Source organism: Nilaparvata lugens, chromosome 10 (genome assembly GCF_014356525.2).
Source record: "Nilaparvata lugens isolate BPH chromosome 10, ASM1435652v1, whole genome shotgun sequence".
Classification (NCBI taxonomy): Eukaryota; Metazoa; Arthropoda; class Insecta; order Hemiptera; family Delphacidae; genus Nilaparvata; species Nilaparvata lugens.
This window is the reverse complement of record NC_052513.1, coordinates 46,145,302-46,159,504: the sequence shown is the minus strand read 5'-3', so window position 1 is coordinate 46,159,504 and position 14,203 is coordinate 46,145,302. Positions and strand designations below refer to the sequence as shown.

General features: G+C 35.0%; 1 protein-coding gene across 4 annotated transcripts in view; it reads left to right on the top strand.

Annotated features, from left to right (window-relative positions):
• The window catches only part of LOC111057289 (beta-1,3-glucosyltransferase-like), a 280,534-nt gene that overhangs the window by 113,558 nt on the left and 152,773 nt on the right, over positions 1-14,203 (top strand). For 3 of the 4 annotated variants that reach the window (XM_039436981.1, XM_039436980.1, XM_039436982.1), the window contains one exon: positions 5,033-5,178. The exons of the other annotated variant lie outside the window; for it this stretch is intronic. In XM_039436981.1, coding sequence (XP_039292915.1) covers positions 5,033-5,178 — 146 coding nt within the window. The remainder of the gene's footprint in view (positions 1-5,032; positions 5,179-14,203) is intronic. 4 annotated transcript variants of the gene reach the window in all.

Sequence of the window (14,203 nt, the reverse complement as noted above, 5' to 3'; positions counted from 1 at the left end):
GGTTGAACGTACGGTATTGTTCTAAATATATGAACGTGGAAGCAAAAAGCTGAAAAATGCTACTTTTAAACCACCCTGATCCCCGCTTAGCACATGAGTTAGGGACTTTTGATATTCTCTTCTCCCAACTAGTTTTAACAAAACATTCCCTCCAAATTCCCTTGTCAATTTGTCTGTTGTTGAAAAAGTGGAGACTTCAGACTCAACACCAAAGCTGCTGCAACAGTTGTAGTTCTGTTGCAATTTCTGTAATATTTCTATGTTTTTTTTTTTGTTATTTATATTTATTTATAGTTAATCATGTCCAACAGATCTCGAAAACGGCTCTAATGATATTCACGAAATTTGGAACATAGTAGGTTTATGATATAAAAATTCGATTGCACTAGGCCTCATCACTGGGAAAACTCGCTGAAAGACATTAAAAGGATAATTCATCCTTGGAAAAACAGCTGAGACTTTCGTCATCTGTGGATAGTGAAAAAGTGAGTGGGACGCACTCGGTCTGTGGAAAATGAAAATATCTCATCCCCGAAATTCATAAGCTGACGTAGTCTATAGCCAGCTATTTATAAACACGATCATTTTGAAGAATTGTTTTTTTTATCAATAAATAAAAATAATGAGCGAAGCTCGGTACTCCGATATTGGAAAATGGAATGGGAATGAAATATGTTATGTACTGTATATTGACTAGTGACCCCCTGGGTTGGAGAGCTTGCTCAAGAACTGCTGTATTGTGATTTTTCTATCCCGCAACTTTCAATCATACAGAGTTGGTGGAAATTTTGGAAACAGCAAAATAATTCTCCTACAAGAATAATATTGACTGTAGGTTTCATTGGATTCCCATTTGAAATGTAAAATTACTCTGGCGCTCTATCTTTGTCCCTCATATGAATCCAAATTCATGATGCACAATTTCTATACAGAATTCTAAGAGAAAATTAATGGCGAAAACCATCCATTGATATCTAAACCCGTATCAGTTTGTTGATGTAAAAGTTGTAAATTATGTTGTATAAAATCACTTCACTGATGTGGGCTACTTTATTAAAATCAATAGAAACATGAAGTTCCCTTTCATTTAAAACTTCAAAACACTCCAAAACAACTAGTTTATAAATAAATCATACGAAAATAAGAATATGAACATTTTTTAAAATGTATGAATTCAGGGCTACTTTCTTGTATTTATAAAATAGAATTATAGTACCCTTTAAATTGACAAATTATTAAAAAGCAATCTAAAAAAGAACAAAATAATTTGTTTTCTAATATTTCATCAATTTAAAGGGTACTATAATCTATTTTATAAATGCATATGAACATATATATTGAGTAATATCAACTTGCTTATTTTTTGCATATACTTGAAAATGACCAAAGTTGAGTTGCGTTTACACAAAATTTATTAACAAGATATTATTTTTTTGTCCTTATAGATTCTATTAGATTGAACGGAACTTGACAAAATACTATGCTATTGGAATGTCCTATTCCACCCTCTAGGTTTCCTAATAATTGCGAAGTATTGCTACGACGCGGACTAGCTACAGTCGGGTATGGGTCGGGGTCAATAGCCGTACTGACAGGTGGAGTTACCGGACCTACACTTCTCCCTCTATCCTGATTCTTTACCCTCTGCTTCTTTCGCGAGATTTTTAATTTCAGGGGAAGAGTGTTTGCCCGTGCCGTTGCTGGCCAACAATCGCAATCTGAATCAACTGCGAATTGACGGCGAGCAAGCTGTACCTGCAAGCCCGGGTATGTGGTTTTTCTATGGGGTTTAAGGTGAGAGCTATGGGGTAAAGGTATGACGGAAATATGGAGTTATTAGTAGTATTTAAGATATAGTTAAATAGGGCACGGTATAGGGTGTAAGCTATAGAGAATAGGGTGCAGGGTATGAGGTATACGGTAAACGGTATAGGGAACAGAGAATCAATAATAAGATTATTATTCTCTACAGCAAATAAATATCTGCTCAATAATCCGCAATCTGAGAATTGCTCTCTAGCTCTCAGCAAGCTGGACCTGCTAGCTGAACACAGTATATCTATCTCAATTATATGGTAATTAAAGTTTAGAGGATGAGGTTTCGGGTGTCAGATTTCTGAATCGCGAGCCTGCAGCTGCGAAAGGATTTTCAGCAATTCTGAAAACAGGATTTCCGCGCCAATCTGGTGACTGCGCGCCGGCTATTAAGGGCCAATCTGTGACTGCCCTTAAGGGTATGGGAATCACTCCCAATCGTCCGAAACGCTTTTAAATTAATAGTCAGTATGTCGACTATTATGAGAGGATAGGGAAGGGTTTAAGAGGATTCTCCTAAGCTTTTTGCTGGTCTGAGAACCGCAACTTGGTCGATCTCTAATCTGTGACTGAGATCCTGCTCTACACAAGGTTTCCTACACCTCTCGCTGGTCTGAGGACCGCGACGGGGACGATCTCTAGTCTGGAACTGAGATCTCGTGCTAAACAGGAAAGGAAAAATTAAGAGAAAGAAAGAGAGAGGATGCCGCAGTCTAGGAACTTCGGCAGGGGAGTCCTCAAGCTGTACCTGAGAGCCAGAAGGATTTTAGAATAGGGAAAGTAAAGAGAAAGTAAGAGAAAGGATGCCGCAGTATAGAAACTTTGGCGAGGAAGTCCTCAAGCTGTACCTGAGAGCTAGAAGGATTCTAGAATAGGGAAAGTGAAGAGAAAGTAAGAGAAAGGATGCCGCAATCTAGAAACTTCGGCGAGGAAGTCCTCAAGCTGTACCTGAGAGCTAGAAGGATTTTAGAATAGGGAAAGTTGAGAGAAAGAAAGAGAAAGGATGCCGCAGTCTAGAAACTTCGGCGAGGAAGTCCTCAAGCTGTACCTGAGAGCTAGAAGGATTTCAGTATAGGGAAAGTTGAGAGAAAGGACGTCGCAGTCTACCAACTTCGACAAGGACGAACTCAAGCTGCACCTGAGTTCTCTAGGAAATGATTGGAATTTTCCTACTAGGAATTACAGCAAGTCAGAAACCTGTTAAGCAAAGTTAAAATACAGGGCCACTCCAAAGTATGAAAACTAAGCAAGGAAAATTTACTCAGAATGATAATAATCTCTCTGCAAGGACAAACATTAATCAAGAAAACTTTTCTCAAAAAGGACAGGGATTTCCCCACAAGAATAAAAATTAATTGAGAGAAACTATTCTTAAAAAGGACAGGGATTTTCCTACAAGAATAAAAATTCAATTGAGAAAAATTACTCTTCAAACTGAAGGCCACCTTACTACAGAGAAGGAAAAATATACGGACTACCAGTCCTGACATACAATTACCTGAATAGACGTGGTTACTGATACGGAGAATAACGAACCGATTCCCACTTCCCGTATTATAATTAAAACGTCGTGAAGCGACAGAGTCGAGACTTATATAATAAGTACTCAAAAATAACCCGCTACAAGAGCCTAGTTAAATTTCCCACTTAACTGTTTGTAGCACAAACTTAAGATCCCTTACAGGTTTCAAAACCAAGGATAACTCGTTCACCCCCAGTGATACGAATTCAGGAAAATAACCGACAAGAGAGAAAATTCCCCCAGGAAGTTCTATCTTCGAGTTGTTCGGAACTCGTCCTACAATATTCTATATTAACACACCAAAATAGAATAATTCCCCTAGAAATAACTAGAACCGGGAATGTCGTAAGGAGAGGAGATTCGCGACCTGATCTCATGCTCAACCACCAAACAACTGCCTCTCTTCCAGGTTTCCCTGAAGCAGCACTGGGTCGCTGAAAATTAGGAGGCCGGGGGAAAAGAGATTGCCGACCAATGGGAGTCTGAAAAGACGATCACGCCACTGGTCATGTGACAGGGTTTGACTCAGCTGCTCCTGATGTTAAGGGTGCAGCTAATGATGACAATACTGCTAATTCCTATAGTATATGGATTAGGCCGGTAAACAATATTTCTCACCAGAAATTACAAGAAGAACGATACCGACTCAACTTGGTAGTTGCCTATTGCTTTGATGATACGGCTGCTGCTGCTGCAATACTAAATACAAGAACGCTCAGAGTGGTAAACAAGATCTGGAAATTTCTGGTTATGATGAATCTGTTGCTGATGATTTATAGGGGTTGACAGTGATGGTGATGATGTACATACACAACTAAAAGTCCAACAAAATATATCTGGCAGTCGACCCTATTCTTATTCTAAAATAGAATATAATTCGCTAAATTTTATACTGGACGACGGTTCTTCATCCATCACAAAAATTCACTTTGTGACAATGCACATCACGTGTATGCTAAGTTATGTTCAAGTTATGTAATAGAATCTATAAGGGCGGAAAAATAAACATTTTATTAATAACTTTAGTTTGAATGCTGCTTAAGCCGTAACTAGTTGTTTTAAAATGTTTTAAATTTTTAAATTTACATTTAGGGTACTTCATATTTTTATATTGATTTTGTTGTATGTAACCAGCTGAAATGATGTGTCAGTACATGATGGCTTGTCTGTCTGATGGCTTCCAAATAGCCTCAGCTGATGCTATGAATGAATGAATGAATGAATGAATGAGAAAACTGTTGTAATTGTATGCAATAAATTCTCAAGCTGACCAAATGATGAATGTCAACAATTTCTTTTCTTATGCACTTTCAATGATATTTTCATATCCTGGAGAAGGACGAAGGAGAGTGAGTCAATTTTGTTGTCTAACAAAAGAGGTTTGAAGAATATGTGTTCAAAATTTGAAGCTAACTCTTTCTTAAGTTATTGTAGAACATACAAACAGACGGGCCATGACTTTGACCATCAGTAAGTCAAAAGTGGAAACTTGCTAACGCTCGTTCAAGAAGAATAATTCCATCTCAATCTGATTCAATAGAAATTTTTTACAAGAATAGATGAATGGCTAATTGTCTTCTCGACAATAGGACCTATTCAAGTTAACTGCGCAAGATCTACTGTATACAGAAATACAAGTTATATATTTTCCAATTCTGTAAATTGTTGATAATTTGTTTTGTATCTCTTGCCAAGGCCATGTGGATGGGTCACGGACTGATTGATGAAGAAGGATTCAGTCCCCATAATGCAAGTCCTGATCATAAAGCAACTCCTCTATTGAAATCCAAATATCCGCTATTTGCTGCTGGCTTTGTGATGTCCACTGCATTAATAGTCAAGTATGTATGAATAATTTTCACTCCATTCTTATCACCCAATCATCGAACATGGAAGCTGGTTTCTCTTATTAAGAATTTTATGAGAAACATTACCAGGTGTTATCCATAGGGCCCTATGCAATGGGTGAAAATCACAACCAGCAAAAATTACCTGGAGACTGGACTAGAAGAAGAATATATTATTAACCCAGATAAGGCATGTTGGAAGCTATCATCTTTTTTTTATGTATCATAATACTTTTAGTACTGATATTACTTTTTTGCAAATGATTAAGTTTTAAATATAAATCTGTATTTACATTTTTTCTCTCATGTTGGGCAACCAAACATAAAAAAATGAACCATTTTATCTAGTGTAAATTGGATACCCAAGGGGGGGGCTATAGCTCCTCTAGCCCGTCTTTGGATCCACCACTGTGAGATTCAGAATATTATCCATATCACTTCCGCCGGCACCAGGCAATTGGAGTGGCCATAGTGGAGTGGATTAGATGCTGGCTTTGTAATCCAAAGGCCCGGATTCGAATCCCAGCGCAGGCAAGATATTTTTCTCGGGCCACTCCCGTGTTTTACACGTTTATACCTCAGTCCCGGCTGCCTAGAAAGCAGTCATATTATTGGAAGAATAATAGTTGATTCTCATTATTCTTGATTGAATATATGGTTACTTATAAACAGTCACTGACTATCTTTTTGATTTCCTTACTGGTATTCTCCAATATCTTCAAGAGAGCAGCGGTAAGAATTGTTAATTGCTATTCTGTAAAATTTGATGTTTATTTTAATAGAGGCTGTTTGTATTTTGAAATAGGTACTGTATGATATAGACATTTAGTTTTTATTTTAACTTTCAATTATATTGCCAACATATTATTTCATTTTCTTTTTTGCATTTTTTGTGATTATTGTTTGTGATTTCTTTGCAAGAATAAAGTTGTTATTATTATTATTAATTATCAGTCACTTAAACCCATGGTTCATTATGGTGAGAATATTTATGCATTTATCACTGAGCCAAAGCTGTGGTCAGAACCCCAGTATATTTGCGAGCTGGATGGCCTTAACTTTTTGCAAATTTATTTGCAAGCTAGGGATAATAGCAACAATACTGGTATATCCAAATGCAATATCATACAAATGGCACCTCGAACGTGAGGCATGATGAAAAGTTTGCCCACTCAACTCTACTATCAATGCTGAATAAATAAAATCATTAATAGAACTGAAAGCTGCAAGAAGCATAATCAGAAGCTGATTCAACAAAGTATATTTGATGATTTATTACAAGTTTCTGGCTGACATAATTGAGTTTCTCATTGATTTGAAATCTTTCAAGCTGCATAAATACTGACAAACTGTATCACATGAGATTGATAACATAACTCTCAATAATAGAGAAAAGTTGTATGAAATTTCCATGATATTCATTGTAAAATTATTGATCTCGATTTTTAAATCTAAATATTGTATGCTTACCAGGGTTATAGGCTATTTTGAATAAAAGATTACTATTGATATTAGAAAAGATAGGACTCTACATGAAATTTTAAAAACCATATTAATAGTACCTAATATTCTCTATGTTTGCTGCCATACCTGAGTCACATTGATGGTCTATATATCCGTATTTTATGTACATGACACTTGAAGTTCTTAGCACTACATAATTTCATCCAAAATAGGCACTGTCAATACGTTCATTTCAGTATTCCTTACAGTCCAGTTGTATACTTGGCAACTTACTCGAAGTATCCCATATAGTCTTGTCACCATGAACCAGTCTCCAGCTGACTCACAAATTTCCTACTTCAGTGACCATCCCCAAAACCCTACAAACATGACACCAACTGATCAACACCCCCAAGACAATGCATTGGAGATGCCATGGGAGAAAGAAGGAGGCAGTGTATGCTCCGCTAATTTCGACCCCCAGAACCTGACACAATTGTCTTCTACTAGGATCGAGAATGCTGCCGACGCCGTGGTTACAGATGAGAGTCCAGCTGGTGAACACAAGAGAGGAAGGGCTCCCAGCACGTCGCCGACTGCACCGCAGATTGCCCCAGATGCCGAGGTGGGAGCAAAAGAGCCCATCGCCTGGTTGCCGCCCAAAGCAACCAGCCAACCGTCGCCCGCCATCACCAATCTGAAAAAACACAATATTACAATAGATTCCTCAGTTGGTCACGTTACACATCATATGATGAACAACACCCCAAGCGAATTTAAACTTATGCTCAACCAGGCCATGGCAGGGCTGATAAAGGAAATAAGAGAAGAAATGGAAGGAAGCCAGGATAAAGTGACAGAAAATATCAAAACTGTCAGGGAAGATGTCAAAACTGTCCAAGGAAGTGTTGAAAATATGGAAGAGAGAGTGGATGAAAAGTGATCTGAATTCAAAGAAGAAATGAAAAGTATGAAAGAATGATATTAATATAGGCATGCAATCTACAGTCATGAAGGGATTAGAAACTCATATGGACGAAGTCATCTGTCAAGTAAATGAACGATTGGATAAAGTGCCCAAAGAAATTGAGAAGCAAGTAGGCATATTGGGTAAGGAGCTAGGTACTACTATCATGGGAGTAGCAACGGAAAAGATTTTAGAAACTAAATGCGAGATGGAGTCAAAGATGGGTGGAAATATTAATAAAATAGAAAGGATAGCTTGGTTTGTATGGCAGCTTCCACTTGTCCAGTCTTCTACTCGGTGAGCCGCTGATGTTTTTCCAGAGCCGTATGCAGGACCTTAAGAGCATAGATGACTTCTTGTCCCAGTTCCTGTAACAATAATTGGAGCAAGCATAAACAGTTGGACGCACTATTGGAGATTATTTCATGCACTTATGATAGTAGAAGTGGACAATCTTATACTGAGTTCGTGACAGATTAAATATATAGAAATTCTCATTTGGATGAATCTCTAGCCGACTCATTGCTGGCCAACATATTGTTCAAAAAACTTCCTTTTCGTGTTCGCATAACACAAGCTGTATCATCTATTTCCAGTTGCAAAGAGCTAATAGAACATTTGCATTGCACTCCTGAGCCAAATCACATAAATGATCCAGCAAGACACTTCAATCATTCTCAACAAAATAGCAATAATTTCAGACAAAATTATAATAATGAAAATCATATAGCAAATGGCAGAGCAAATTCGAGAAATACCAGATATGCCGAGAATACCAACAGAGGTCAGACATTTAATAATAATTACAGAAAAAGGTATCAATATCAAAACAGTAAACGGTATCACAAAGGAGCACATTATGATAGCAGAGATTGTTTGAATATAACTATTAAACAGGATGTAAATTTCAATAAACAGGATGAACACAATCAAAATCACAATAAAATCAATACATCATATACAGTGACACATGCAATAAAAAAACCCGACACCAACATGCTAATAACCCACCACCAGAAAACCCATCATCAAATCAAGAAATTAGCACTTCTAAATCTACAAGACTATATGATACCCCAGAGTTAGAGGAGAATCATTCAACTACTAAACTAGAGGAACAAACTACACCTTTCCAGATAAATGCTACTATCCGTGACGATCAACGTGACACACTCCTGGAAGAATCTGAGGATGTTGACACAAAATCTGACAATTAGATCCAAACTTATAGAAATTATTGTGGTTTGAATGGAATAAACTTACAAACTTTGGTAGATAATGACTCAAAATGCGGCCTATTATAAGAAGATCTGTGTCAGAAAATAGAAGAAGAGCAAACAGCCACCAAAGAAAGCAGAGCGTGTGACCGGCAGGACTACATCAGATTGAAACATAGGATCCAACACAGGAAGGCCCACTGGAGGAAACTATGAGGAAAGCCTCGCAAAAGAGGATATCGTCCCCTTACCCGGTTCAAACATCATACGAAGAATATCAAGGAACCAGATGACAGTTGGAGGGCAGCATGCAGAGAAGACGACCAACACCAGGATATAGTGAAAAATGGGACCAACATACACCCAAAGCACACACGGTATAAACAAGCAGCTTACTGTCGTGATTGCAGTTATAGGACAGATAAAAGGAATATGCTTAGAATCGATGGAAAATTAATAACAGATTCAGGCCTAGATAATGATAAAAGGAATTATTATTATTTGAAATTAATGGAAGATGGAATGTGTGCAATAAAATTGGAAGAAATAACAAGTTATTTATTGATGGTGAAAGTAATTGTCTGTTGTTTACTGAGAGTTTATGTTGTGGAGAGTATAATAAATAATTTGATCTACTGTATTGTGATTATTAGTATGGCTGTGACATGGATTAAAGAATGTGTTATTAATGTAATGATGAATGAGGGCGTGCCATATACAGAGAATATTTATTCTAGATTCTACAAGAATATTTCGACACTCAGGAGAATTCAGGATGTTCAAAAGGAAGACCCTGAGTTATCACAGATACTGGAGCTACTGTAGAACCAATCATCTGAACCACCAGATTATTTACAGCAGTATACATGGTATCAAAGTTCAATGTCTATAACCTCAGGCCATATTATTGCTCTACTTGAAGATAAGGAATGTAAACAAAAATATTATGACAAAATTGGATACTCACACTACCAGAACCGAAGAATACGCACCTATTTTGAACACATTGAAACACATATATTGTAAGAATAAAATTTGGGTATGCCCCAACATCTTCCACTGAAAAGAAATTGATAGGTCTCAGAGCATGAAGATGGAAATGGTTATCACCAGTTATGGTGTCAACGGTCTAGATTAGATAATAACGGCTCTCAAGGCTATGATTATGAACAGCCAAATGAAAATAAAAGTATTGTTGCAATTTATATAATAATATAATATATATAATAACTGAGGTAAGGTTCTTTGATATTAACTAGTCGGCGACCTTAGTAATCGGTTGTGCCATATATTTTGAGAATTAGCCAGACACCTTGTGAAAAATTAGTTGCGTATAAATAGCATTTGCTTAGACTAGGATTAGAGGGTTTAGTAAGCCAGCTTGCCAAATGAATGTAAACAAAAAAGCGATTAAGAAAGCACAAAAATATTCTATTATATCAATGAGTATGAACAAAAATATAAAAAACAAAACAAAAAGATAAAGGAAATGAGATTCAACTTTATTCAACACAATAATACATGATACAGTTTTGGGATGTACCAATCACAATGCAGTATGTGACTGGTGCTGAAAACGATTTAATTTAAAATGTACATGACGTGTTTTTTATAAAAATCATAAAAATTTGTAATCATTATAGAATGTATAGATTTATGAATGTATAGGATATAAACAATGTGACAGATATGTTATATTCCAAGTAAAAACCACTTGCAGTCTTCATGGATTTATCTAAGGCCATATATACCACACCACATGATAAACTTTGCAACAAATTGGAGAAGTATGGTTTCAGAGGTCATTCATTAAAGTTTATAAGAAGTTACTTGGAAGATAGATTCCAAATTTTAACAATAAATAACAATAAGAGTATAGAGAAACTGTCATCTTACGGCCTGCCCCAGGGAACTGTTCTTTCACCAATATTTTTCATTCTTTATGTAAATGATTTGCTGAATATCAAGCTAAAGAATGGGAGAATTTCATCTTTTGCTGATGATTCAGTGATTATATTTTCAGAAAATAATTGGAATGATACTTTCATTGTTGCAGAGCAGGATATGAAAATTGTGAAGAACTGGATGGACTCTAATGCTTTGAGTTTAAATGTAGAAAAAACCAATTACATAGCTTTTTCAGCAAATAGAGAGGGTAAACCTAACAATCAATATATGTTAAAAATCCATTCAAACTGTTCTTCAATAAATCAACCAAACATTAATAGATGTTCCTGCCATGTTATTAATAGGAAATCAAACCTCAAATATCTTGGTATATGGATCAATGAGTGTCTCAAATGGGACATCCATGTTAACTTCCTATGTAAGAGACTGAAATCTTATAAATTGAAAAATGTGCTATCTTTCTCAGAATGCAAACAGGTATATACGGCACTAGTAGAATCCCTAATGCGATATGGTTTAATAGTTTGGGGTGGGACTTTCGATACCCATATTAAAAACCTTTTTCTAATACAAAAATTCATCATAAAGACAATTTTAAAGAAACCTAGAACTTATGATAGTAAGATTTTGTTCAGTGAATTTGATGTTAAAACTATATATGACAGTTATATATTAGTTGCATAACAAATTACAGTTTTAAATATGAGCATAATTTCCCTCTAGCCGATGACATAAATTATAATCTTAGACCTAATACAATAAGAAAATATGAAATATATAACACCAACTCAGCTCTTCTTAGAAGGCAAATTTACTACATTAGCAGTAAATTCATAAATATACTAGAAAGTGAATTTTCACTTAATAATTTCCAAAATAATAAACACAGAAAAAGAGCCATAGAGGCATGGCTAAACTTGAATTATTTCCAATCGTTGACTTTTATACAATAATCAACTTCATATTATAAATTATATTTTCAAACACTTCATACGCTAGATTCAAGTTTATATATTACATCCCTGATTAAGCTGATTTACAACTCACACTGGCGCACAAGGAAACTTCCTTTTGCCAGTGTTTTTGCCTCACCTACTGTACTTATGCATGTGATCATAAATTGAATCTTCATTTTAAAACTATTGTTTTTAATGTAAAGGATATCATTTCGTTATTATATCTAATTAAATAAATGTATGTATCTTGGTTTAAGTACAGTAGCATATACTTATATTTATTTTTTGTAAAGCTTTTTTGTATTTTGTTTTTGGCAAATAAAATTCATTCATCCATTCATTCATGTAACCAATGTAAAATAAGAGTTTAAGACTAAAATATTCACTCAATAGATAGTAATATGATGTTATTGTTTGAACTATTCGACAGTACTAAATTGCGTCATAGAGGAGTATTTAAAATCCACCAATGAGAGTGAATATTCAAATTTTATGTAAATTGAAAAGACGGGAGTATGGTTGTAATAGAATAGGGGAAGATCCATACCCACTTGCTTGCCAGAGGTCACCAGGGACACCCACCAATTTTGAGAGCACAAGACTAGATCCCTTTCAAATAATTTTGCATTGAAGTTAAATTTTATTTGAGTAATTAAAAAAAAATTCATAAGACTCAAGAAGTGAGGTCGTAGTATGACATGAGTCATTAGATTCAAATATCCCCATTGAAGATGTTGACAGCAGCCCACCAGAAAAGGTTTAGGACATCAGAACGAATCCAGATTGCCATCATAATTGTGAGTTCATTTGAAAAAGTTATTTATGAGGATCCTCAGTGCTACGAAATTATCACAATTAAATAAAGCTAGCTCGTCAAAGAGTTATTCAAAGATTAAAATTAGTATTGGAATTTGCGCAAATATTCAAACATAAAGGAAATATTATTAAGAACAATTTATGAGATTTGAATATTTAAGTATGCACAGATGAAATATTTATTGATTTTTGATATATTATATTATATGCTCACTTAACTATCTTTTTTATCAGTGATTAATAAAGATTTTTATGAAGCTCGTGTTCATAAGATAAATTGACTTATCTGAATTCCACCAGAGGCCGAACCCAAGCCCTGAGATATTTTTTAATATTTTTATTTTTCATATTTATTGGAAGCAAGATTCATGAATTCTATTCGACAAGCAACAGCAAGTCGACAACTGAGCCATATGAGTTGGAAGAATACTATGCTGATGAAAGAAGCACATGCTATATTAATTGATGCTTATAAGCAAAGTGAAATCTTTAGTGAGCTATATGTGATATTTTTTTATATATATAATTGAAGAGCTCAATTCCAAAACCTGCTAAGTCAAAAACATAATTTGTTGGTAAATTGGGAAAAACTGTTGCCAAATCACTATAATGCTCTGTGTCAATGAATTCTCCCTGGAAGCTTATACATTATTAGAATAATAATATGTATTATTTTCAAAGGTGTTTTCAATTATCTAACCATTTTTTTTGTAGAAATAAAACTCAAATTTTCCCATAACCTGTTAAGTCATGACTTAACAGGATTTGGAAAAATATCCCAATGAGAGTTGTTCTATACATAATGCAAACTGTGTATTACAGATGAAAATCATTGAATATTTTTGGGTATAGAAGACTCTTAATTGTGTATTTTAGTATGGCAACACTCTGTTTTTGAAATATTTATAACTAGGTCGAACTTTTTTAGACAGTGAAACATCAAGAAATGTATTTTTTAAAAAGCAAGTATTTATTTTGAAATAACATAATATTGTATCATTTATATTAAAAAAAGAATAATATTATAATAGTCATATTGAAAATGAAAGTATAATAGACTGTCCATATTGAAAGTATAATAATATTCCTGTCACTCAAACCTGCATTTGAAAGAATACACTTTCATCTAAATCTTGTTCATCTACCTCTGGCTGAACAACAACATTACTTTCATTTCTTAGACAATCATCATTGAAAACTCTAGTCTTGGCTGAGAGAGGTTCAACATACTTCAGAAGTTTTCTCATGTCATTTTTCTTTTCTTCACTTATAGAGCACCTGCTCCCTATTTTTTTTAATGACAGGGTATGAAAAGAAAGCACTTTTGAGCGCTTAGCAATACAGTGAATATAGTCCATACTGTACACAGTCTTGCATCCTATAGTCTTCTTATTTTTACAAAACCTTTTCGTTCTATCATTTTGAATGGGAGTTTTGATTTCAATGTACGTTCAGCTACACTTTTAACATTGTAGCAGGACCAGTCCTTTCCATAGACCCTAACTGTACAAAATTCTTCAAATATTCTGCAGGGGAAAGAATCACCTCAGTTTTTCTGAGTACTTTTTCAATTCTCCCAAATACTCTGTCAGGGGGCATGTAACCATGTCCCCTCACAGGAAAAATATGCTGGATCCTTTTGAAGATTTTTGTTTGCTCAATGAAGCGATAATGTAAATAGCATCGCTTTATTCTTATTCTGACTGGAACAG